This window comes from Topomyia yanbarensis, unplaced genomic scaffold, assembly GCF_030247195.1.
Source record: "Topomyia yanbarensis strain Yona2022 unplaced genomic scaffold, ASM3024719v1 HiC_scaffold_527, whole genome shotgun sequence".
NCBI lineage: Eukaryota > Metazoa > Arthropoda > Insecta > Diptera > Culicidae > Topomyia > Topomyia yanbarensis.
In genome coordinates this window covers 2,462-25,000 of record NW_026683744.1, presented here as the reverse complement: position 1 = coordinate 25,000, position 22,539 = coordinate 2,462, and the positions used below count along the sequence as shown (strand labels likewise).

Here is a 22,539-nt window from a genome sequence, read left to right as displayed (position 1 = left end):
GTCTTCCACTGGTACGGCCGTGACCGGCATCGGTTGATGGTAGTGATGAAGGTGATTGGGAGTTTGGACTTGCTGGGAGCCGTTGTTGAGGTTGTTCAGTTCTTGTGAACTCGTTGAGATCCCAGAGTCCCGGTTGAAAGTGCCAATGTCGTAGTGGCCTTTCAGTTCGCTGGAACTTCTCGGACTGCCGTAACTGTGGTTCATGCTTTCGCTGAGTGAAATTTCATACAGGGAGTACTTTTTTGAACGTGGTCGCGCGGGGACGGATCCCTGCTGCAATTGCTGTTGTTCAACAAACTCGGTGAATGGCATTGGGTTGGAGCTTCGTTTATCCGGGGTGTGACCACGTGGAGGAAGTGGTGGTGCCGAGGGAGATGAGGTGAGTGAATCCCTAGGGGGTACCTGAGGAGCCGGAATAGGAGACGACGTCATAGCCGTCATCGGAACTATCCCCGATAAGGATAGTGTCTTCCGACTAAGATAAGTGTACGTCTCGTCGTGATCCTCGAAAAAATAATTCTGAGAATTCCCTGATGTCGTCATGCCAGCCGTCGCCGGCATCGAATGGACGTTAGCGATCGGAAGCGGTGGAAGTGGTTTCGTTGGAATGTTAATGTTCGTCTTCCATTCGGCGGTACTCTTCTCCAGCTCTAGGAAAGCCTCTGATAGACGATTGTGCAGCGGAAGAACCTCATCGGATGCCAAGCTTCTGTGCAATTCCAGCGCTTGGCGCAAAATTTGCATCTGTTCGAAGATCAGCCTCTTCAACCGTTGCACGTACAAGCTTTGATCGCGTCCCTCGGGTGATTTCGTAAACCGTTCGGTGAAGAACGCGTCCTGGTACTTGTTGAAGCCACCGTTCACGTTGGCATCTACCGAGCCCTGCAGGCGCATGGTGAACGGGTTCAGATTACGTTTCGGTTCCAACCGATACTGTACGATCAGGTCGGACAGTTCTTTGTTCACGTTGGCCACGGTTTCACAGGCAAATTCCACCGGTGTCAGTTCGTGGATGGATCTGTAAAAATTTAACGGTGAAGTTTGTGCAAAGGTACTGAAGGTAAACTTACGCATTCGTTACTTCGAACCAGCGCAGGATACCCGGCAGAGGCTGCGCAGTGTCGTAGATTGTTCGTTCAATCCAGAGTGATTTGAACTCGTTTTCCTTGTCGACGATGCCCTTGTGGACGGGACGATCGTACTGGAACTTGGTAACGTCGTTGACCTACGAGTTGCAAATCAATATTTGTAGTTGTACTGAATGCACTATGCTATTATATTTCTCCTTAGTGGAGAAAATTTTGATAAGAACTATTTTTTGTTTAAAACCATCTTCGCGCGTGAAGAGCACAAAACCTGTAACTAAGTTGTTATGAAATTTACTTTTCGATTTCGTCTCATCAGAATCCGACACTAACTTAGTAACAGGACTAAGCTAGCGCAAGATTGACGCCGGAGTTCTCATCAGCTTAATCAGACTTCAGACTCATTTTTTGGAGTTAGCGTCAATCCGGGGCTAGCTTAGTCCTGTGCCTGTCACTAAGTTAGTGTCAGATTCTGATGAGACGAAGTCGAAACGCAAATTTCATAACTAATTTGCACTGAATGGCTTCCAAATAGTGAACATACCTCGTAATACTTGGAGATCTTCTCCGGAACGGTTACTTTGGCACTTTTCAAATGACTGGGATCGGAAATGGGACGAACGTTAACAACGTGGAACCGTTGCTCCGGCGAGTTGAGAATGGAACTATCCGGTGGGTAGTGCTTCTTGTCCAAAATTTGAGCAGCTGGAAACTCGATTTGTAGTCTTTGGATGAAGGCTCCAATTCGTTCGTATTCCAGCCCACGATAAATAAACTGTTTGTTCTATGGAAACAGTGAGCTTTAATCAACGATCAATTTCAGGATAGATTTGTTACAGTTACCCTGACAAACGAAGGAAATCCAGTTCCGTAGTACCCGACGCGAAAGTATTCCGGCTCCGGTCGCAACTGTGTCAGAATGTTTTGGAAAAATTTTGCCTCCTGAATCAGCACATCGCTGAGTCGGTTGTAGTCAAATCGTTTTCGCTCGTAGAACATGGCCAACTCCTTACAGAGCGGAATCCCTTTCTCCCAGCACTTCCCCTTGTCGAAATAGTTGATGATCTGTGAGTAGAAACGTTTTAATTAATTCTACTCATACATTCCAATGCCAAACCGTCACTCACATTTTTGTAAATCTTTTCCTTCTGTTCCCATTCCATCGGACCGTTGGCTTCGTCCGAAATGTTCTCACTGTCCCAGGAAAGCATATCGGCATAGAGCTTCAAAGTCAATCCAGCCTCGATGTAGTTTTCTGCGCCCAAATGAAGATCCAGTAATTTGTAAATGTACCTGTACCAAAGCGGATTGTTTTAAATTTCAAACTCTAGCTTTAAACCAGCGCCAGCAAATACCCACCTCACATACATCTCCTTCCGGTTGATCTCATCGTTGTAGAAATTCAACAAATTAACGGTGCAAGTCATCCGTTTGTCGCGGTTCTCATCACCTTGCATCACACTGCGATAGTCCAACAGTCGTTCCAGCAGTCGGGTAACGGACGATATGAAAGCTGTCCCGGACTCACGCCAGGAAGGATTCTCGGCCTGGACGCGTTCCAGCAGGCTAGAAGATATCCATGGATGGAAGAAACAGTAGATTAATCAATCTATTACCACGTGAGGAACGCATGCTTGAAGCCGCTAAGGATTAGGCACACTTACGCGAGACATAATTGTTCCCTGAGTTTATATGCGAATATGCGCGTAGCCCACATGCAATTGGTTTAGTTAGTTAGTTAATGAATGCGGATGATTCGTTTGCATATGAGAAGGCATGGAATGGAAGGAAGGAAAAATATAAGAAAACGCACGATGAGATGAGCCATCGGTTAGTGGTTAGTGAGGCATAGGTCCCAGTGCTTACATTGTGCTAAACAGTTCACGATACTCGTCGTCGCCTTTGTTCTCGCTGATCAGCAAATCCAGCTTGTCGATCAATTCACTTTCCACCAGTCGAAACGAGCCGCGGGATACCTGCAAGGAGGAAATTCATCAAAGGATTTCAAAACTTTCCAATTTTTTACCCCAATGCTAATATAACTATAATTTTGATATAAACTCTAGTTCGCAACCGAATTTTAAATCGAAAAACCGCAGTCTTAATTTTACGTAATTATTACGGAATAACTACCAGTTGCGATTTATAACGATATTCTTTTACTCGGGCATCTATCCGCTGATGCGCATATTCGCCACAAGGGCACGATGACATCACCATTTTCAGCTCGCGTCAAACGTGCAAAAGCAACGAAACGTCAAACTGCTGTGCCCACGAAGAGCAAAAGGTAGCAACAAACAACCAGTCATTCGAAAATTTAGGCTGGAAAATCGCTTTTTCTGGCCTTTTGTCTAGGCAGATTCGTTGCACGATTGGTGAAATTAACAGTAAAAGTGGCATTTTCGAGCGACTCGGAAGAAAAACAGCGCAGACAAAATGGCGATGTCCAAAACGACCAACACGTACAATCGTCAAAACTGGGAAGACTCGGTAAGTGGCGAGTGAAGTTACTTTTTTTCCTCGTATTATACCCACATTGTATAATTTTTAGGAGTTTCCAATTCTATGCCAGACATGCCTAGGCGATAATCCGTACGTACGAATGGTGAGTATTATTTTTCCACTCGTCACGTACAATGAATGGGCAATGTTTTTTTCCCTCACAGATTAAAGAACGCTACGGAAAGGAATGCAAAATTTGTACCCGACCGTTTACAATCTTCCGCTGGTGTCCCGGGGCACGGATGCGCTTCAAGAAAACTGAAATTTGTCAAACATGCAGTAAGCTGAAAAACGTTTGTCAAACTTGTCTGCTAGATCTGGAGTACGGTCTACCCACGCAGGTTCGTGACGCTGCCCTGAAGATACAGGATCGCATTCCGGAGAGTGACGTGAATAAGGAGTATTACATTCAAACGATCGAAGGTCAATTGAAGGCTGGAGGAGATGAAACCGTGGCGGCTGGAACGGTTGGAAAGTCGCTTGCAGCCAGTGACATGTTGGCTAAGCTAGCTCGAACGGCTCCGTATTATAAACGAAATTTGCCCCACATATGTTCGTTCTGGGTCAAAGGAGAATGTAAACGAGGTGAAGAGTGCCCTTACCGGCATGACAAACCTGTTGAACCGGACGATCCACTGTCGGAGCAGAATATTCGAGACCGTTACTACGGTCGCAATGATCCGGTGGCAGATAAGTTGATGAAACGAGCTGCTTCTATTCCAAAGCTGGAACCACCAGAGGATAAAACTATTACCACCTTATATGTGGGTAATCTGGGTGAACATCTGACTGAAGTAGACATTCGAGATAATTTCTACCACTACGGAGAGATTCGGTCCGTTTCGCTCGTACCCAGACAGCAGTGCGCTTTCGTGCAGTATACCAAACGTGGAGCCGCGGAACTTGCAGCAGAGAAAACTTTCAACAAGCTGATTCTCGGTGGTAAAAAACTCACCATCAAGTGGGCTCATTCACAGGCCAAATCGACTGCCTACGCGCAAAGTTCCGTTCCACGGGGTAATCGCATCTTCGATCCCGTACCGGGACTTCCCGGCCACCTACCGATGCCACCGAACCCGAACGACTATTTCAATCTGCAAGCATCGGAAATGGCCGTACTGCCACCCGGTATGAAGATTCACCAGCTGCCACCGGGTTTGATTCCGGGTGCACCGACCGCAGGCTACTCTCAGATGTACTCGCAGCAACCGTCGGGATCGGGAACCGGCGGAACAGCCGGGCACGTTATGATCCCACCCGGTATGCCTAATCCGGGAATGCAATCGATGCACTATCCCAGCCAGGATCCGGCTCGGTTAGGGGCGCTGAAGAAGTAATCCCAACGTAGGGGATGCTTGCGGGCATTTATTTGGTATGCTTCTAGGATAATTGACGAATAAAGGAATGATGCATTACCAACATGGGTACTTGAGTCGTTTTTGTTTAGAATTTTTTTTTCGGAACGTAGACCGAATCCCTAATAGGGGAACGAGAGATAGGATTGCCATTTACGAAAAGAACTAGGCATTGTTTTTAAGAGATCGTTTTTGGAAATAGTATTTGCATTGTTAAATTATATCTGGCAACTCATCTCATTCAAGCGATTCATTATTCGAATGGTGACACTACTATTCGGCAGAATCTCAGGGAAACTCTATTTTTAATTTCGTGACGGACATCAAATCCAAGATTGATTTTCAAAACGACCTTGTTTGGTATGATCCGTATGGAACTGATCATGCTCGAAAACAATGACATGGTGTTAGAATGTCGAACCATGTACTGGATGGAACCATGGAATCAAACATTTTCTAAGTCCAAGTAGACAAGCTCTCTGGACTGTCAGAAAAGTGAGGTTATACATTTTCATGCAAGGTTCTATTATCGCCAGGGTTAGACTGTGGTTGTCAAACGACATAATATTATATTTTATGGGTTGCTGTGCACCGAACGTGTATAAAGTGTGTTACAAGTGTCGAAAAGCGAACATTTCTCGACAAACATATGATTACGGCCTAAAAGCCAACTGTCAAAATCCACTTTGAATGGAAATTCCAGACAAACCGTTACTAGTCGAACACAGTTCACAACAGTTTATGAAAGAGAAATCTTTTCTCTTTCGTTTACTACCAACATCTGTGATTGGCGTGTAACGGTTTGTCCGGAATTTCTATTCAAAGTGGATTTTGACAGTTGGCTTTTAGGCCGTAATCATACGTTTGTCGAGATTTAAAACAAAAGGGAAGTAGAGTTGTGTTTTCGAAAGAAAAAAAACGGAAAGGATTGTTGAAAAAAAAAACATTACTACGGAAGAATAGTGAATAAACGTGAAAATCGGCAAAAGGACGCTGCTGCATTGAGGCAACCATTTTGTTTTAGGGAGAGAAGGAAAAAACCGTGCTGAAGCGAGATTAGGCGGAAAATGATGGAACCGTCAGGCTCCGAAGAAGACACAGTTGGGGACGAGATAACGGACGTTGAAAGTAGAAATAGTAGGCAGACATTGGCTGATGGTGAAGATATGGTAAGAAATAACGCACAAAAAACAGTCAATAGAAAATGGGAAAATTTTGCATAATCATTGATGCGGCTCCATACCGAGTTTATGTGGAACTACGCGTAAACAACACAAAGGCAAAATCCGCAGACGCATCATCAATATGAAATACGTGGGACGCTTTAAAGCAATAATTTTTGTCAACAATTTTCTTAAAGCTAACTTGATGAAGGGAAGGTTCAATACACAAAGCGATGCATGTAAAGCTTATGTACCAAGCCACTTGGTATCTTCGAACGGCGTAATTCCCGGCGAACCAACAGATTCGACAGAGAATGAAATCCGGGATGGATTTGACTCCGAATTTCCAAATCCGCGAGTAAGCCGACTTTGCCAACAACGAAACAATCTCGTTGACGCGAATTAGCGTAACATATCGTTCAAACTAACTACCAGATCATACTATGTTGCGTTTCGGCTTCGCCTCATCAGAAACCGACACTAACACAATATAGCATAGTACCAGATCATACCAAATTGTTGAACTCTCGACAAACGTATGATTACGGCCTAAAAGCCAACTGTCAAAATCCACTTTGAATAGAAATTCCGGACAAACCGTTACACGCCAATCACAGATGTTGGTAGTAAACGAAAGAGAAAAGATTTCTCTTTCATAAACTGTTGTGAACTGTGTTCGACTAGTAACGGTTTGTCTGGAATTTCCATTCAAAGTGGATTTTGACAGTTGGCTTTTAGGCCGTAATCATATGTTTGTCGAGAACTGTCCAGCGACATTTGCCAGGAAGGTGATACGGTCATAGAACAATGAACTGTGAAAGAACACGCCGCTGTCAAAAGGGTAGCGAACAATACAAGAATGAACAAAAATACAATCGTTGTGAAAACCCGATGAAATGTGCGAATTTCACATACAACAACGGATAGTTCGTACCTGGAAAGAAAAAGGCAACAGAACATCAATGAACTAAGAGTGAAGGAAACCTCGCCTACATTGAAACCCGTGAGCAAGTACCTGTGCTAAATCAGAATCCATTCGAACTTCTGTCAAACTCAAAGTAAGTCAAAGTCAAATCAAAGTAAGAACTACCTACAGGAGTAAAAAAAATCAAAGGTATTAGATATAGGATAGTGCAGGGATGGCGGCAATCCCACTGATAAGCGGTTTCCCTGTCCATGAGGTGGTGGGTAGCACACACAAAGGCTTCGTATCGCCAGAATCAACGGCCTATTCATTTGCAGCTGTTATGTCATGTTTTCAGAGCAGTACAATCGGATGCTAGACGCACTAACCGACTCGTTAGTCAGAAGAACACCGGTTTTTATAGGAGTTTTGGACGCTTGGGCCGTGGAGTGGAATAGTAGGCTGACCAACGCAAGAGGTTACAGCTGGTTGGAAGCCCTGTCGAAGCTGGATGTAAAGAAGGTTTTGCTAACACATTCCGTAAAGACAGTGGGAAATCCATCATCGACATAACATTCTGCGGCCCTTCGTTGACGGATAACATGAAAAGGCGAGTTAGTGAACCGTACATACACTGCCCATGATTGCAATTCAGTCCCAGTAAGATAGGTAATCCCATAAAAACGGGACAAATATGCGATCGTGGGCAGTACATAGTGACCAACAAGCGATCCACTACACCATTGCCATGGTCCGCAGTATTTTATTGTAACGCGGAGAGAGCAGTGGCAAGCGGAAGTGGAAAATAAAGGACCTCGACGAGGACCTTTTTGTGAAAGCGCTGACAGCCTCACTCCAATTCCGAATACCGACAAGCTGTCGGAAACAGTAGCGAGGGCATGAGATGCAAAAATGCCGAGGAAAATGTAGCCAAGAAACTGCCGGCGTACTGGAGAAACTGCCTAAAAGCCACAAAACGCGTTCAGGGAGCAAGATCTGAGGCAGCCGGAGAGGTGTGTAAAGTAACGTTCCGGGTGGCCAGGGCCGCTCTTAAACGTGAGATCGTGCTAAGCAAGTCCACCTGGCCAGAGGGGGTGTATAGAGAAGTAGACGCTAATTCCTGGGGCAATGTCTTGTCGTTTCAGCCAGGATCAAGGATCCAACGACGCTAATCGAAATGTGCGCTGACAAAATGAAGACTATCGTGGAGGGCCTTTTCCCGAAGGACGACCAAACCACATGACCACCTACTTGGTACGGCGATGCAGACGGTGGAAATGTTGGTGACAATCGAGCCTCCAACGACGAGCTCCTTACAGTGGCAAAAGGGCTAAAAGCGAAGAAAGCTCCCGGTCTGGACGGTATCCCCAACGTGGCACGGAAGACCGCTATCCTGGCGTTTCCAGACATGTTCAGGATAATCCTACAGAATTATTTCGACGATGGCCACTTCCGCCGTGTAACTACAAATCTTGCTTCGGGAGAAAATACTGCCACCGGGGAACAACCGTCGGTGTAGATTACTTCCGCCACCGAGGACAAGTTGAGTAGTACGCGACGTAACACCCGGCTTGTGTTCAGTCGCCAATGAACCCAGAAACTACGCTCCACCCAGAATCGACAAACCTCAGCACCAACTAGCTGGCCCGTTGAGTAGGCTAGGTTCACCGCCGGGGCTAGATCGAGTAGATCGGAAGGAAGTGGAAAGCTAAATGGCTCACGGAAACAAACATTGGTATCGGGAGAAATCTACCACCGGCAATTCACAGTAGGGTAGATTAACTGCCGTGTACTATCCGACTATATCGTGGCAAAAATGGGAGCTAATTGGTATGTTTAAACGGACATCACTATCAAGAGATATTCCGCTGCCAAGGAACTCTTAGTCGAAGTAGGGTAGTTCACCGCCGGATAATGTCGCAATAGATCTCGATAAATCTGTGAGCTATATGGCTCAAGCAAGCGGGTATCGGTGTCAGGAGAAATTCCTCTCAGTCGGAGTAACCGCCGGGGACTATCCGAGTAGATCGTGATAAGACTGGGAGCCGAATGACTCACTGGGACAAGAGTAACGATGTAATAGATGGAGACAAGAAGCAAGAGAAGATTCAAGAGTTAAATCAAAAGTCGAGCCATTTCATGGACCAAGTGAGGCTACGAGATTGAGCAAAACCAAGACGTGCGACAAAAGCACAACGAGCCACACCAGCGACGTAATACCTGGATGTAGTTCCGTGTGGAAAAAGGGCGAAAAAAGAGTAAGGAGTGTTAGTGATTAGGCACGAAGGTGAGTTGCGAATCTCGCACAGCCAATACACTGTCCATAACAGCATAAGAGTCCCATGTTGAAAAACAGCAAGCCGAGAAAAACGCTGTTCAAGATTGTCCCATCCATTGAGCCAAATGGATGGGACAACCATGTTTTGGTATTTTTTTTCGATATTTTCTGAACAAACCCGGTAATCTTATTTGTGCAGTGTGCTTCAGTGGTGATACAGAATACAATCCAACGGATAACTCATTTTCGACAAAAATCCACATGGGACGCTTATGCGTTTATGGGTAGTACACTACAGATTAGGCTTTTAAAACTTTTTAAAGCTTGCTAAAAAAACATACACACAGACATTTTCCGATCTCGACGAACTGAATCGAATGGTAATTCAAAATACGTTTCTCTAAATTCGACTTCAACATTTCATAAATCTATAAACAAACAAAAAACAGGCTCTAAACTGTTGAACCTAGACTAGCTTTTGGATAACTACAAAATATTTGCGCTGTGACAACCAAGGCGCTCGCTCAAAAAATCCCGGTAATTCTCCTAACCTACAACTCCAAAGTCACCACTCACCTGCTCGCACTGCATCATATCGTAGAACACGGTGAACGTTGCCTTCCGCAGGGCCGGTTCCGGGACAAGGGTAACCTCCAGGAACGGTCCCACCATTGACGGGATGAAATGCAACTTGTGCTCGCCGAGCTGAGACCACATGCTCAGTATTTGAAAACCCATCGCGACCCGCATGTCGCCGTGGGTGCTGAGAATCTTGCGCCGTTTCGTCTCGTGGTACTGTTCGATCTGCAGCGAAGGTTGGGTGAGAAAAATTACCGCTACGCTAAAATACGACCACCAGAGCTGCGAGTCGAAGGATTGTGGCCCGAGAAAACGGTATACCAGCGGTTTGGCCAGTTCCTCTAGCGTCTTCCGCAGTACCTCGTTGGATGACATCTTCATCACCAGCCAGTCCTTGGAGAAAATCATCCAATCCTGTTCCAGAATGTCCTTGAAGATGCTGAGGCTCTGCTGGATGAACTCCTTCAACTCTTTGTTGTTCCCAACCGAACTGAGCCGGTCCCACATCCGCTGGTAGTGGGATTCCTCAAGCAGTTGCATGAGCCCTAACATCACTGCGAAAAGGGCGCAGACTAGCGAATCGTTACCGCCGTTACCGAGTACGTTGATGGTTTGCATCAAAATCGGAAAGATGTTCGAAAACAACGTGTCCAAGTCATGATGGATAGCGTTGGATGGTTTTTCTCCGTTTTCCAATTTGGCGTCGTGTAGTTTGATCAGTACTTCCGCCAAAATCTCAGAACACAACCGCAACTCATCTCGCCTGGCCAGATGAACACGAAGATGTTTGCAAGCGATGTTCAGGATAACCGAACGAAGTTCGTCATCTTGGAACAGCTGACCGGAGACCAAGTCCTTGATGGATTTCAGTTTGGCTTGAATCAGCGGAGGTTGAGCTTCCTTCGGGACCGCATCCAGCATACCTTTGACTAGCATCTCCAATTCGGCTTTGGTAATAATGGTTTGCAGTTGCTCGAATACTACACCGATCGAGCTGAGCAGAGCCTCCTGGGTGGGAAGAATGTGCGGGTGGCTGACGACAACCAACATTCCGTTGAGTGACGTGAATACAGCAAACAGGTCGTGCTTGAATTTGTCCTCGTACTGCCCACCGGAGGCATGAGCAAATAGTTTGCGACTTTGAATTATCAACTTAAATATAAATTCCAGTGAAGTAAAACATTGCAGAATTGGTTCGAGATTTTCAGCCGTCATCATCCAATCGGCTAGGTGTTGCACTGAGGAGAGTAGTCCTTTATAGACTAGAGGAGCCGCGAAGTGATCTTTGATGTAGGCATCCATGACGGGTTTAAAATGCTGGAACTTGCTACTTTGCATCAAACTAAAAATCGATACGAGAACGTGGAAGACGAGTCCAGAGTGAGGAGTACTGTTTCCATCATCCGTGGAGAACATGGCGAACAACGCATCCAGCACATCCTGCAAAAACTTGATCAGTTCTTCGTTGTGGAGTCTCAGCACTCGCTGGAGTGAGTCTTGAATGCGTTCCGGATGGTTGCGCCATTGAAGTAGCGACAGGAGATCACTGTTTTGAGTTAGCTTAGTTGAGCAGAGGATCGTCTTAACGAAGAATGCTTCTTTGGAACTCCGGTGGTAGGAAGAGTTTGCTTCCAGGGTATGAGCATGTTTATCGTTGGCCGAGCAGGGTAATCGAAGATAAATATTTGGTTGAACTTTGAGAATATCTTCACATTTGTAGACGTACAGTTCATGTGAACCATCTGCGATCGTGGCCCCTCCCGGATCCATTAGACGAGCAAAACTAAACCCGAACAACTTTGGATCCGATTTGTCCCGTGTCGAGCAACTTCGAAACTCGAACCGTACATGCGCTTTGCTAAATTTATCGATCGGGACAAACATGCGAATGGTTTCGTTCCACGCCGGAGAATTGTTGTGATACAAAACCATAGATTTGTAGTACGCCTGGAGAGAATTGCCGGCTGCAATGGCGATGCATTCCTGAACAATCCTTCCGTTTTCGTCCAGTACCAAGGTGGTGATCTCAATATTCTTAGCCGTACTTATACCGACCCTTTCAAACTCTCCCCGTTCTAGGGTTAGAAAAAGATCATTTCTCACATCACCCGGCATGATGACATCAGGGAAACCAATCTTTTTTGTTATAGCCGTTCCTTGGAACAGAATTGGTTGTTCAATCTTCGCCTGTCCCAAACCACCGTGGATCAGTTTCAGTGAAACCACCAACCCGTAATGACCCTGAGTGCTGGCATTGATCGGTTGAAACTTTCCGCTGGCTTTCTTAATGATCAACTCGTGCAGCTGGTGGTAATCTTTCTCCTCACACTGAAATATCTTGAAACTGAACTCCTTCTCCTCCGATTCGACCGTATGATCGAACTGTCCAATTTCGCTCAACGGCAGAACCCCAATGCCGTAGGGCCGCCGGTAGGAGTGGTTGCTGACGAATTTGTCCCCCTTTTTCACCGACTCCGAGTGCAGCATTTTACCAACCCGCATCACATTGGCGATCAGGTACAGATCCTGGTTCAAATCGGACGAGCCCAGATCGGTGAACACCGTACAGTTGTGCGATGTTTCCACGTACGTGGAAAATCCGTCTTTGGCAATGCGCACCAGAAACCGTTCCGACAACGCCCGCATCCGGCTGGTGTTCCCATCATACAAATAGAAGTAAATCTCGGCGTCGTCCCCTATTCGATGGCCAAAGTCGCGCATACAAAAGTACAGGTGATGAGTGAGCACTTTTTTGCCAGCCTTTCGGCGCAGTGTGCCACGATTCTGTACGAGAGAGAGAGAAAACAAAAGAACATAGATGATGGAGCGGGTTGAATGGGGAGGGAGGTTAAAACAATGTAACCAAGGATACTTACCGAGGCAGCTTTGGCATTTTCGGCACTGTTGACGTGCACTTGGTGCAGCGATACGATGCCGATCTTGTGCGGATCAACCGCTAGGGTTCCTAATCTTGGCACTAAATCTAAGCCTAGTTTTCTGTTGGTTGAGTGGATTAGCGGGCGGTGATGGTTGCGACGGCGGGGCGTGGTTCGAAGCAAACAGAAAGAGAAAGAAACAACGACATAAAAGGAAAATGTTAATGGAGTTGACATCAATGCTGGTCGCTTGCATATATTAACAGAGTGCAAAGAGGAATAAAAACAATAAATTATCAATTCATCGATGCTGCGGTGGTGTTGTGGTGGCGACCGGTCTGACGACAGGCGACGGGGAAACCAAACCGGTACCGAGGAAGGGGAATGGATACAGGAATGCAATATTATCTTGGTTGCCGAAGGCTCTGCACTGTACATACAGTAAAACTGCATGCTCTGGTGCAATTGACGATCGATACTCGATAGAGGCACGATACAGGCACTCATTGATGGACCCCTTGATAGGTAAGTAAGTACCTTCATACCTCTGTATGCTCTTTCAGAACTTGAGTACTCGCACGTCAGCCACTCGATCAAGTCGATAGATCGAACTTGAGATGGAGAGAAAAATAAACACAAATGATACAGTACTTCACCCAGAAAACTGGTTGGAGCTTCGCCGCGGTCACATTGGATCGAAAACGGTGGAAAGGGGGGTACACTGTGGTTGAAGCCAAACGACCGATCGCAGATGCTTGCGCCGTTCGAATGGTGCGACACCTGAGGCTTTTATAATTTAGTGAAAAGATTCCTAGTGTTTGCATTATGAAATTGTGTATCAATCTATTTAATTACATTAAAGGGTGTACGGAATCAAGTTGCAGCACTAAAAAAGTTTCGTTAAAATTCACGCATTCAACCGATCGTTTTCAAACATTCAGAGAATAAACAACATATCAGGTCAATACAAATATTTAAAAAAAGTATGTCCCTGCACAATTACTAACACAATTACAATAGAATTTAATTCAATAAAAATTCTATGAAAAAATAATAATTTTGCTCTAATTTCTCTGGTGGACGATTCTGCAGGGCGATTTCAGATGGCGTGGTTGATCTGTTTGTTTAAACGAAGCAATTGAGCATGAACATTATGACCGTACAATTCGTAGTTGCTACTCCGTGATTGACCAGAACAAGCGAAAGTGCACAGAGAATCAACGAATGAGGCCTAAATGTGCACGTTCCGAGTTCTATACTTTAAAATCCTTACAGTCATCGGGGAAGAGAAGGAATGTTAGTGCAACAAACGTTGTTTTAATTTTATACCTCGACGTCTCCACGATAACCACGAGAAGGAGTTTTTGTTAGTAGGATGGGATAAAGAGTTACACAAATCTGGATTCACCTTGATGAGTGATACGACTATGCAACTTTCAGTAGTGTTATCATGTGTTTATTGCTCTGGGCAGCCGGCTGCCGAGAATTTATGATATATGCATTTATCGTTTATTAAATTACTTTTGAAATGCTCGGTTTGTAAAAAAGCAACTTCAGCTCCGGACAGCCGACAGTCGAGAGTGTGTCATATGTTTAGTTGAATTACGGTAGGTGAACGATTTTATTATTCCTTGCTACTTCAATCCCGTGAAACACGGCATCCCAAAAGCAATACAATGTAATGAAAAGCGATTACTTTTCAGGAATCAGGAATCAGTAGCGTCTGGCTCAAATGGCACGTTCCCCATGTTGATCGGAGATTTGTGCCTTGCCAAGAATCGTCTTTTCATCATTTTCCTGATGGGAAGGATTGGGGAAGTGGTAAGGTTAGGGGTAAGGAAAACAACGACACAGAACAATTAAAACAGAGCATTCTGCATCCCCGGAGTGATGCTGAACGATCTGCAGGTGCTACAACAGCAGGAATAAAACTTCCAACCCCCGGAGGGATTTAGAACCTCTACTCAAACAGTGAGCGGATATATCAACACCCCCGAGGGGATATTGAGATAACAGAACGACAACACCCCCGAAGAGATATTGTCATTCAAATACGGCTAAAAAACTATAGCTCTTTACCACACTGGGTTAGAAACAAAAGCATATCCTTAAATTTCAGCTCTCTGTACATAGGTTCATCTTTGTATGGAGAACCAAAAATCCGGATGCGCAATTGCATTAATACAGGGCAATTGCATTTCAAATGATATGATGTTCCGTAATCGGATTCACAAAGATCACATGAATAATACTCAGCGCGCTGAATAGTAGCCATGTGATAATTGAGTTCGCAATGTCCAGTCAGTGCCCTGACCAGAATACTGCAGTTGTGCTTGGAAAAATGCAACACATTTTTTGACATTTTCGGACTCACATCCGGCAGAAAAGCCTTTGTTTGAACGCAAGTTTGCAAGCTACGCCAATGGTTGGCATGTTCGAATGCAGCCCAAGAGCAAATCTTGTGCTTTATCCAACTTATTCACAGTGGTAGAACTGGTTCTGGACCAACGAAATCAGTCGCAGCGCCAGCTCTAGCCAATTCGTCCGCCCATTCAATTCCAGTAATACCGGAATGACCGGGTACCCTTAGAAGGTAGATAGCAATTGAAATACTAAGTTCTTCGATTTGAGTTCGACATGCGATTTCTAATTTCGATCTCGAATCTGCCGAACTAAGTGCTTTCAAGGCAGCCTGACTGTCAGAGCAAAAATAGATTCTTTTACCGCAAATTCCCTGTTGAAGTGCGGATTGTACGCCACACAGAATCGCAAAGATTTCTGCTTGGAGTACGGTACAGTATCTACCAAGCGAATGAGATTGGTTTAATCTCATCTCATGACAATAGACACCAGCACCGGCTCGGCCCTCCAACAAAGAACCGTCCGTATAACGAACTACGTATTCTTCAAGTTGTCGCTCCATCCAGCCAGACAGCCATTCCTCACGAAGAGGAATTCTCACATTGAAAGTTTTAGAAGGAAAACTACATGTGAGTGTAAGGTCACTGGGAGCAGGTGTATATTCATCCCAAGTAACCATTTGGGGCCACAGTCTTGTGTGGCTAGTTACACGATCTATTGGGTTACTGTTCCAGAGCCCAGTAACCCTAAGACGGTATGCACAAGAAAGTGCTTCTTGTTTCAGAAACACATGTAGTGGTTTTATGTTCAAGAGTGCCTCGAGAGCAGCAGTAGGTGTTGTCGAGAACGCACCAGTCATCGCTATCAAGACCATTCTCTGAAGATGGTTTAACTTTGATTGGATTGTCATGACTTCTCCCTTCTGCCACCAAACAAGGCACCCGTATGCCAGTATTGGTCTAACAATTGTTGTGTGGATCCACTGAATGTACTTGGGTTTGAGTCCCCAAGATTTTCCGAAAGCCCGTCTACATTGGCCAAAGGCCATGCAAGCTTTCTTGATCCTGAAATCGATGTGAGCTGTCCAATTAAGTTTTGAGTCGAGAATTACCCCAACGTACTTAACTTGATCTTCGACAATAATTTCAGAGTCAAAAAAACTGCAATGGACGAGCTCCGGTTGTAATCCTTCGTTGCGTGAAAAGCACCATTGAGGTTTTATTTGGATTAACTGATGGTCCAACATGAAGACACCACCGCTCAACAACACATCAGGCTTGTTGCATCAAATCAAAAAGTGTGCCAATGCAAATACCGGTGATCACCATATGACAATCATCGGCGAAACCATACGTCGGAAACCCAAGCTCATTTAGTTTTCTCAACAAGCTATCGGCGACAAGGTTCCATAGAAGTGGTGACAGCACACCACCTTGAGGACATCCGCAGACACTCAGTTTCCTCATCTCTACTTGTCTTACCGATGAGCACAGATGTCGGTTGCTAAGCATTGCGTGTATCCAGTTCGTGATATATGAAGGTACTCCATGATCTCGTGCTGCTTTCAAAATGGATTCGAAAGACACGTTGTCAAAAGCACCTTCAATATCGAGAAAAACTCCTAAACTTGATTGATTTTGTGAAAAAGCTTTTTCAATGTTGTAGACAACATTGTGTAACAGGGTGGTAGTAGACTTCCCCCGCTGATATGCATGTTGCATTGCATGCAGCGGGTGCTCGCCCAAGCTACCATCCCGAATGTAGTGGTCGATTAAACGTTCCACTTATTTGAGAAGGAAGGAGGTCAGACTGATCGGTCTAAAGCTCTTTGCCTCCTCATAAGTGACGCGGCCACCTTTGGGAATGAATTTGACAGTTATTTCCATAACTGACATACTTCAACCCGCCGGATGCCACGCGGCCTCTAGGCTGGTTTTGTCCGGAGAAAGATAATAGAGTTATCAACCTCCTAGTGGACCACAGCCAGTTACTGGGGAGTTCGCCCGGCTCTTCCCAGGCTCCGTTCGCCATTGAGAATATTTTAAACCCCCTCAACAATTTTACCCATAGCACGGGTCGCATGACACTATGGAATTGGGGTTCCCTGTTTGGTGTTACCACCGGAACAGGTAGTCCGTAGTGTAATTCTTAGCCGATTGAAACAACCACTACCGACACTACACGGCTTATCTAGGCTGTTCGGAGAAAGAAGCTGACATTGATGGACAGCTCCCATAGATAGCCGAACAGCCACAATTATCATGTGTTTATTGCTCTGGGCAGCCGGCTGCCGAGAATTTATGATATATGCATTTATCGTTTATTAAATTACTTTTGAAATGCTCGGTTTGTAAAAAAGCAACTTCAGCTCCGGACAGCCGACAGTCGAGAGTGTGTCATATGTTTAGTTGAATTACGGTAGGTGAACGATTTTATTATTCCTTGCTACTTCAATCCGGTGAAACACGGCATCCCAAAAGCAATACAATGTAATGAAAAGCGATTACTTTTAGTGTCCCGAGACATTTGTCGATATATCTATGTAATTAAAGGTCTCGTAATACACGCGTTATTTACCGTGTATAAAATTGGTATTATTATTGACAATTATGTATTGGCTTCTGTCTCCGCGGACGATTGATTCTTATGTTATAATTATTCGCGCGCTTAACCCTCATACATAATTCAAAAGTCATCTTTCACTCAGACAAGACCATGCGTATTCCCAACGCGCATTAAATACCCAGTGAATTAGTTTCCTAGTTGGTCAAATAAACACTAAACAAACAAAGAATTCAGTTTGGTCAGTTTAAAGTGGCATCAACCATGGTCGGTTCCGACAGCATGAAGTACAAAGTTACTTTACGCTCGTCCGGACATGCCGCAGACTCAAGTGACTCGCATTTCTAATGCCAAAAGACCCTAACTCCTGCGGTAGCAGACAAAGGGTTAAGTCGCCGGGAACGTCTAAACTTGCTCATAGGTGCACTGCTTTCCACATGAGCAACTTGCCTGCTACATCACTTTTTTGGCAAATTTAGACATCTTGTGCTTTCTAACTTACTCAGAGATGTCGAATTTATGTCATGCAATGATGAAAAGAAATCCAGGAAGCCGATGAGGATCTGCTTGCACATAAGCCGGATCGTGATCCATGGTGTGACATGGAACTAATTTAACCCGAAAATGCAATAGAAAATACCTAATGGAAAAAAAGTTACAACTATTTGAAAGCGGCGTAATTTGATCCCGTACACATTTTATTTACTTCCTTGGTACATGATAAATGATAATCATTTCGCTCTGTTCCCTGCATATCTTCAACATCCTTATAGTTTTCTCCATCTAGTCTAGTCTAGAGTATCATACCACATCAGAGAACTAAAAACTTCATCTGATAGTCGTAAGAAACGTACAGGAATTGTCAGTGCATTTATGACTTTCTCATATAAAGAAAGGCTACGCAATCTCTCTCAAAATCGATTTTTCAACTGAGACATGGATCTGAAAATGTCTAGATCTGAAAATGTCGGTGTGTCAGTGTGCTTTTGCTAGTTAGGTTTAAAAAGATTCAAATAGGTCTGTAGCCATTTAGCTCCCGTTTCCGTCAACCCATTGACGCATTCGAATAGTGTAGTACCGTGGGTAAATCATCCCAATTCCGACTGAGAGTATGTCAGCAGAGGAATTTCTCCCCATACCGATGTTGTGGGATCCGTTTTGCACCCAGTTTAGTTGCAATTTACTCTAGTGTCGAAGACTACCCACCACAGCTACTTCATGCGACCTACTGAATCTATTCCTCGTCTATGGAACTAACCTGCTCAGGGGCTTCCAGGTTCGTTGTAGAGGTCGGTTCAGCGATACTGGATAGAGCGTGGCGTCCAGTATACTGTACCCTTGACGACTCGCTTCCGCTGCATCGACGATATAATACTTGAGCCCGTCCCCGGTGGTGGATCTGTCCTACTCCACGGGGAGACCCATTGTTCCGTTCATACACTTGCTTGATCATCTCGCCATTTTCGCTGCAAAGTCGACATAACTTGCGCAATGTGTCCGTAAATGGAGTTTCCTGTATTTTCACAGGGAATAGGCGTTTATTTCCCAGCTGTAGAAAGGTGACCATCACTGTAGACCTGCCTTTCTGGAAGTCAACCTGCATGTTGGGCAGACAGTCTCCGTGTTCTTGGTAAACCTGTTAAGAGTTATTTTCTCTAACAGTTTTCCAACCAAAATCCAACTGACATATTTGCCTTTACGGCCTAAAAAATATACAGGAGGATTTGCTGGTTTCACTAGTCGCTGTCGCTTCCAGCTATCGGGGAAGCTATTTTCAACTTCATTTCTGCAGCGTAGTCCTGAAAATATCCGGGTTCGCCTGTATCACTGTTTTCAGTACTTACCAGTTTTGGGATTCCGTCTGGTCATGGGGCATCTTCACTTTCATGGCTTTCGCCACCTTGATTAGCTCTTAAACGGTTATTCGGACTTCCTAATTGTTCTTCCTAATCATGCTTCTCACTGTACAGTGGAAGCGGTCGGATCGAACAGCCCTTCGATTATAACCTTCATCTTCTCCGGATATCTTTCTTCTGGTTTAGCTGGGCTTTTTACCTTCACCATGGGAACTCTAGGCGTCTCCCCGAGAATTCGCGTTGGCTTTGTGGCAAAGTTCTACAAGACAGGATTTCTTGCTTAGCTAGATTGGTTTGTTGAGAGCGCTTCTTGTAGCTCTGTCCACCAAGTCAGGCTTCTCCAGGCTCAGAGGCATCGGAAATCGTCGTATTCCTCCAGTTCGCTGGGCGGCGACTGTTTCTTGGTTCTCCTTTCTTCGTCATCGAAAATCGAGTGCGAACTATTTCCGAAAAATTTAATCGAGCCATTTGAACTCCGGACAGCTGGTGATCGAGAGTGTTGCTTCTTGTTCAGATTTTTTAGTGTTTTTTATTAGTTTTTAGTTTTCGTTTAGTTTGAGCTTGTGTGAACGCTAACCGGTTGCTAACAAAACAGAAAAGGACAATATTATCGCGAAAAATTTAATCGAAGGCCGTAAACAAAATGAAGCTACAACAGGAAACTATCGATTTTAATCAAGAAGAGAATATGAAATAATTTTGAGCGGCGCAAAATAAGCAAGGAAAAAAACACTAGCAGCTTCACACGCGCGTCGTTTGTTGCCCTTCCCTTTCAGCATATGACCACAGATTCCATCCGATCTTTACTGTGACATATTGTGACATGTGGGGAAGGGGGTCATCTAGAACGTTACGTAACTTGTTGCTGAAGAAAAAAAAATCAAAAAAATTTGGTGCGTACAAGGGGAGGGTGTGTAAATAAATTTTATGACAATTTGTTACATGGGGAGAGGAGGGAGTCAATTTTTGCGTTACGTAAATTATGAATGGCCTCTTGGTAGCCTGGATGCGGTTTGAAACGGTAAAAGCTTCTCCAGAAGCTTTACTTTCACATAAAGCAACTTTTTTCGATTATATGAAAATAATGCAGTTTCACTAACTAAAATGTTACGCCACACGTAAACAGGAATAAAGAAACAGCGGTGAGTCATTTGTTCGCTTACCCTTAAAACATTGCACGCTGCGACTTATGTGAGACATAGCAGGATGAGGGTAATCTTTGATTTTTTCAAGTTGAAAAATCGAAACCCAAAATACTATTGAATGTTCTTTTCTTTGTCCGAAATAGTTATAGTACCATACAGGGAAATCGCCTAAATTTATAAATATCTACAATATATCTACGATATAGAAAACTGCTTAGCAAAATTTTTGGTTTGCTTCCATCCGATGCGACGGCTCTTAGCTCTAGTCAAAAACGATCGTGAAGTAAGAAGAAAATGAAATAACCACTTTTCAGTTTTCTCGGCTGTTTCATGCAACCTACCACAGCCGCCCCCGTTGCCTACCTTTCCCACTTACGAGCGCCCTGTGAAGTATTATCGCTCGATCGGGTAATAAGGAGATTTATTATCGATCACTTTGGTTCGATTAAATGTATGAGCTGGTGGTTGCTATTTGCAGGATATCGGTAATTTCTTCCACGATCGCAATCGCTATACGTGATAATCGTGGCTCGTTATAGGTTGATCTAAGACGGCCATGGTTTTAAAGTTGGCATAAAATGTCAAACGTGTGTTCAACCGTACGGTCCCACTGCCGCAAGGTGGTAGGTTACTTGCGGTGGATATGCGAACGACCGCCGCCAGGCCGATTCAGAACATGGCATACCAAGAAGATGTGCAACACGAATACAGGTTACAGAACCCCCGGGGAACATCAACGGTGGCGGGCCTGAGTAGGTTGAAAGACGGACAATGAACGAGAGAGAGAAAGAAATAACAATCACAGCTGACAAGAAAACAAAAACGAAAACTAGGCTGTTTTGTGGGAACCATTCAGCAGTAAAAATGAAGCGATTTAAGGCTCCTCGGCAGTCGTCGCCGCTGCAGAATATGGCAACGTGGCGTGGAGCCCCTGATCACGGGCGAAAGAGATAGTCGCCGGGATGTTTACCCATACCTCCGTTGAGTTAACCTCACGTACGCATACCTGAACGTACGGCAACTCACCTAGACATCTGCACGTGATCAGTCGTGGTTACGAGCGTCACTCAGCTGAGGTTTTCAGCACTTAGCACAGGTAAGTGAGATCGTCGAAACAAGTTTCTTAATGGGACTGTGTTGTAGATGTACTCACAAATATTTACCTTTCACACAAACAGCCTCAATCGGTAGAAACTCGCCCGAACGATCCATGAAGACGATAAAGAGTAAACACGTAGAGAAAAGCTAATAAAATTGTTGAAAATGGTAGAAAAGGGAAGAATCGAAAGCAACTCTCAACTCGTCAGCCGCTGCTTCGATAGCAACAGTAGTAGGCTCCGGCCGAAGAAGACCATTTAAATGAACGATGAAGGAAAATTAAAAACTTTAATCTCATCCGGACAACCGGCAGCCAAGCAAGCGTAATCCAAGTAGCCGGGCGCGTTCTTCGGTTATACGAGAGCTACCGATCGGCACACACGATTGGCGTTTAGATTTTTTTATGGTTCTCGTTTCGCTGGACACCACGCATTGACGCTATTTAGACGCTCGAGGATGACGAGGTTATGGTGATTAAAGTATGCCATCTGGACAACGCTAGACGAAGGAACCTCCCGTGGACCTTGAACTCCAATTCTTCGTCCTACCTGTTTCGAGCGAATTAATTTGAACCGGCTTTTTTGCAGTCGCCAAATTGTTTTCCGCCTGGTTGGGTACGCTTGACTTCCTCCAGAAACTCGTTCAATTGGAGGATCCCAATCAATCAAAGTGCACATGTGCTACTCGATCACTTCGAAACGAAAAGGCCAATACTCTCAGCACGCCCTCCATTTCCTGTTTCGGTCATGTGCTTGCATCGAAGTATTCCCGCAAC

The 22,539-nt window shown here is 44.8% G+C and overlaps 2 protein-coding genes across 2 annotated transcripts; one reads left to right on the top strand and one right to left on the bottom strand.

Annotated features, from left to right (window-relative positions):
• Positions 1 to 3: 3 nt before the first annotated feature.
• On the bottom strand, positions 4 to 12,996 carry LOC131695785 (dedicator of cytokinesis protein 3; the record flags this gene model as incomplete). Its single annotated transcript, XM_058984308.1, has 10 exons — positions 12,743 to 12,996; positions 9,864 to 12,650; positions 2,952 to 3,061; positions 2,750 to 2,767; positions 2,445 to 2,651; positions 2,213 to 2,378; positions 1,929 to 2,150; positions 1,630 to 1,869; positions 1,071 to 1,225; positions 4 to 1,018 (listed from the first exon to the last, which is right to left on the bottom strand). Coding segments are annotated over exons 1-10 (5,157 nt in total), but the record flags the coding sequence as incomplete, so codon positions are not given.
• LOC131695784 (pre-mRNA-splicing factor RBM22) lies at positions 3,317 to 5,019 on the top strand. Its single transcript, XM_058984306.1, has 3 exons — positions 3,317 to 3,575; positions 3,637 to 3,690; positions 3,752 to 5,019. The coding sequence occupies exons 1-3, from the start codon at positions 3,522 to 3,524 to the stop codon at positions 4,922 to 4,924; spliced, it is 1,281 nt and encodes a 426-aa protein (XP_058840289.1). The 5' UTR covers positions 3,317 to 3,521; the 3' UTR covers positions 4,925 to 5,019.
• Positions 12,997 to 22,539: the final 9,543 nt, after the last annotated feature.

Excerpts from the sequence above, each read along its gene's own strand:
- LOC131695784 (XM_058984306.1), top strand. The coding sequence starts at position 3,522 with ATGGCGATGTCCAAAACGACCAACACGTACAATCGTCAAAACTGGGAA. Across the intron at positions 3,576-3,636 it reads GTCAAAACTGGGAAGACTCG|GAGTTTCCAATTCTATGCCA; the intron begins GTAAGTGGCGAG and ends TATAATTTTTAG. Across the intron at positions 3,691-3,751 it reads ATAATCCGTACGTACGAATG|ATTAAAGAACGCTACGGAAA; the intron begins GTGAGTATTATT and ends TTTCCCTCACAG.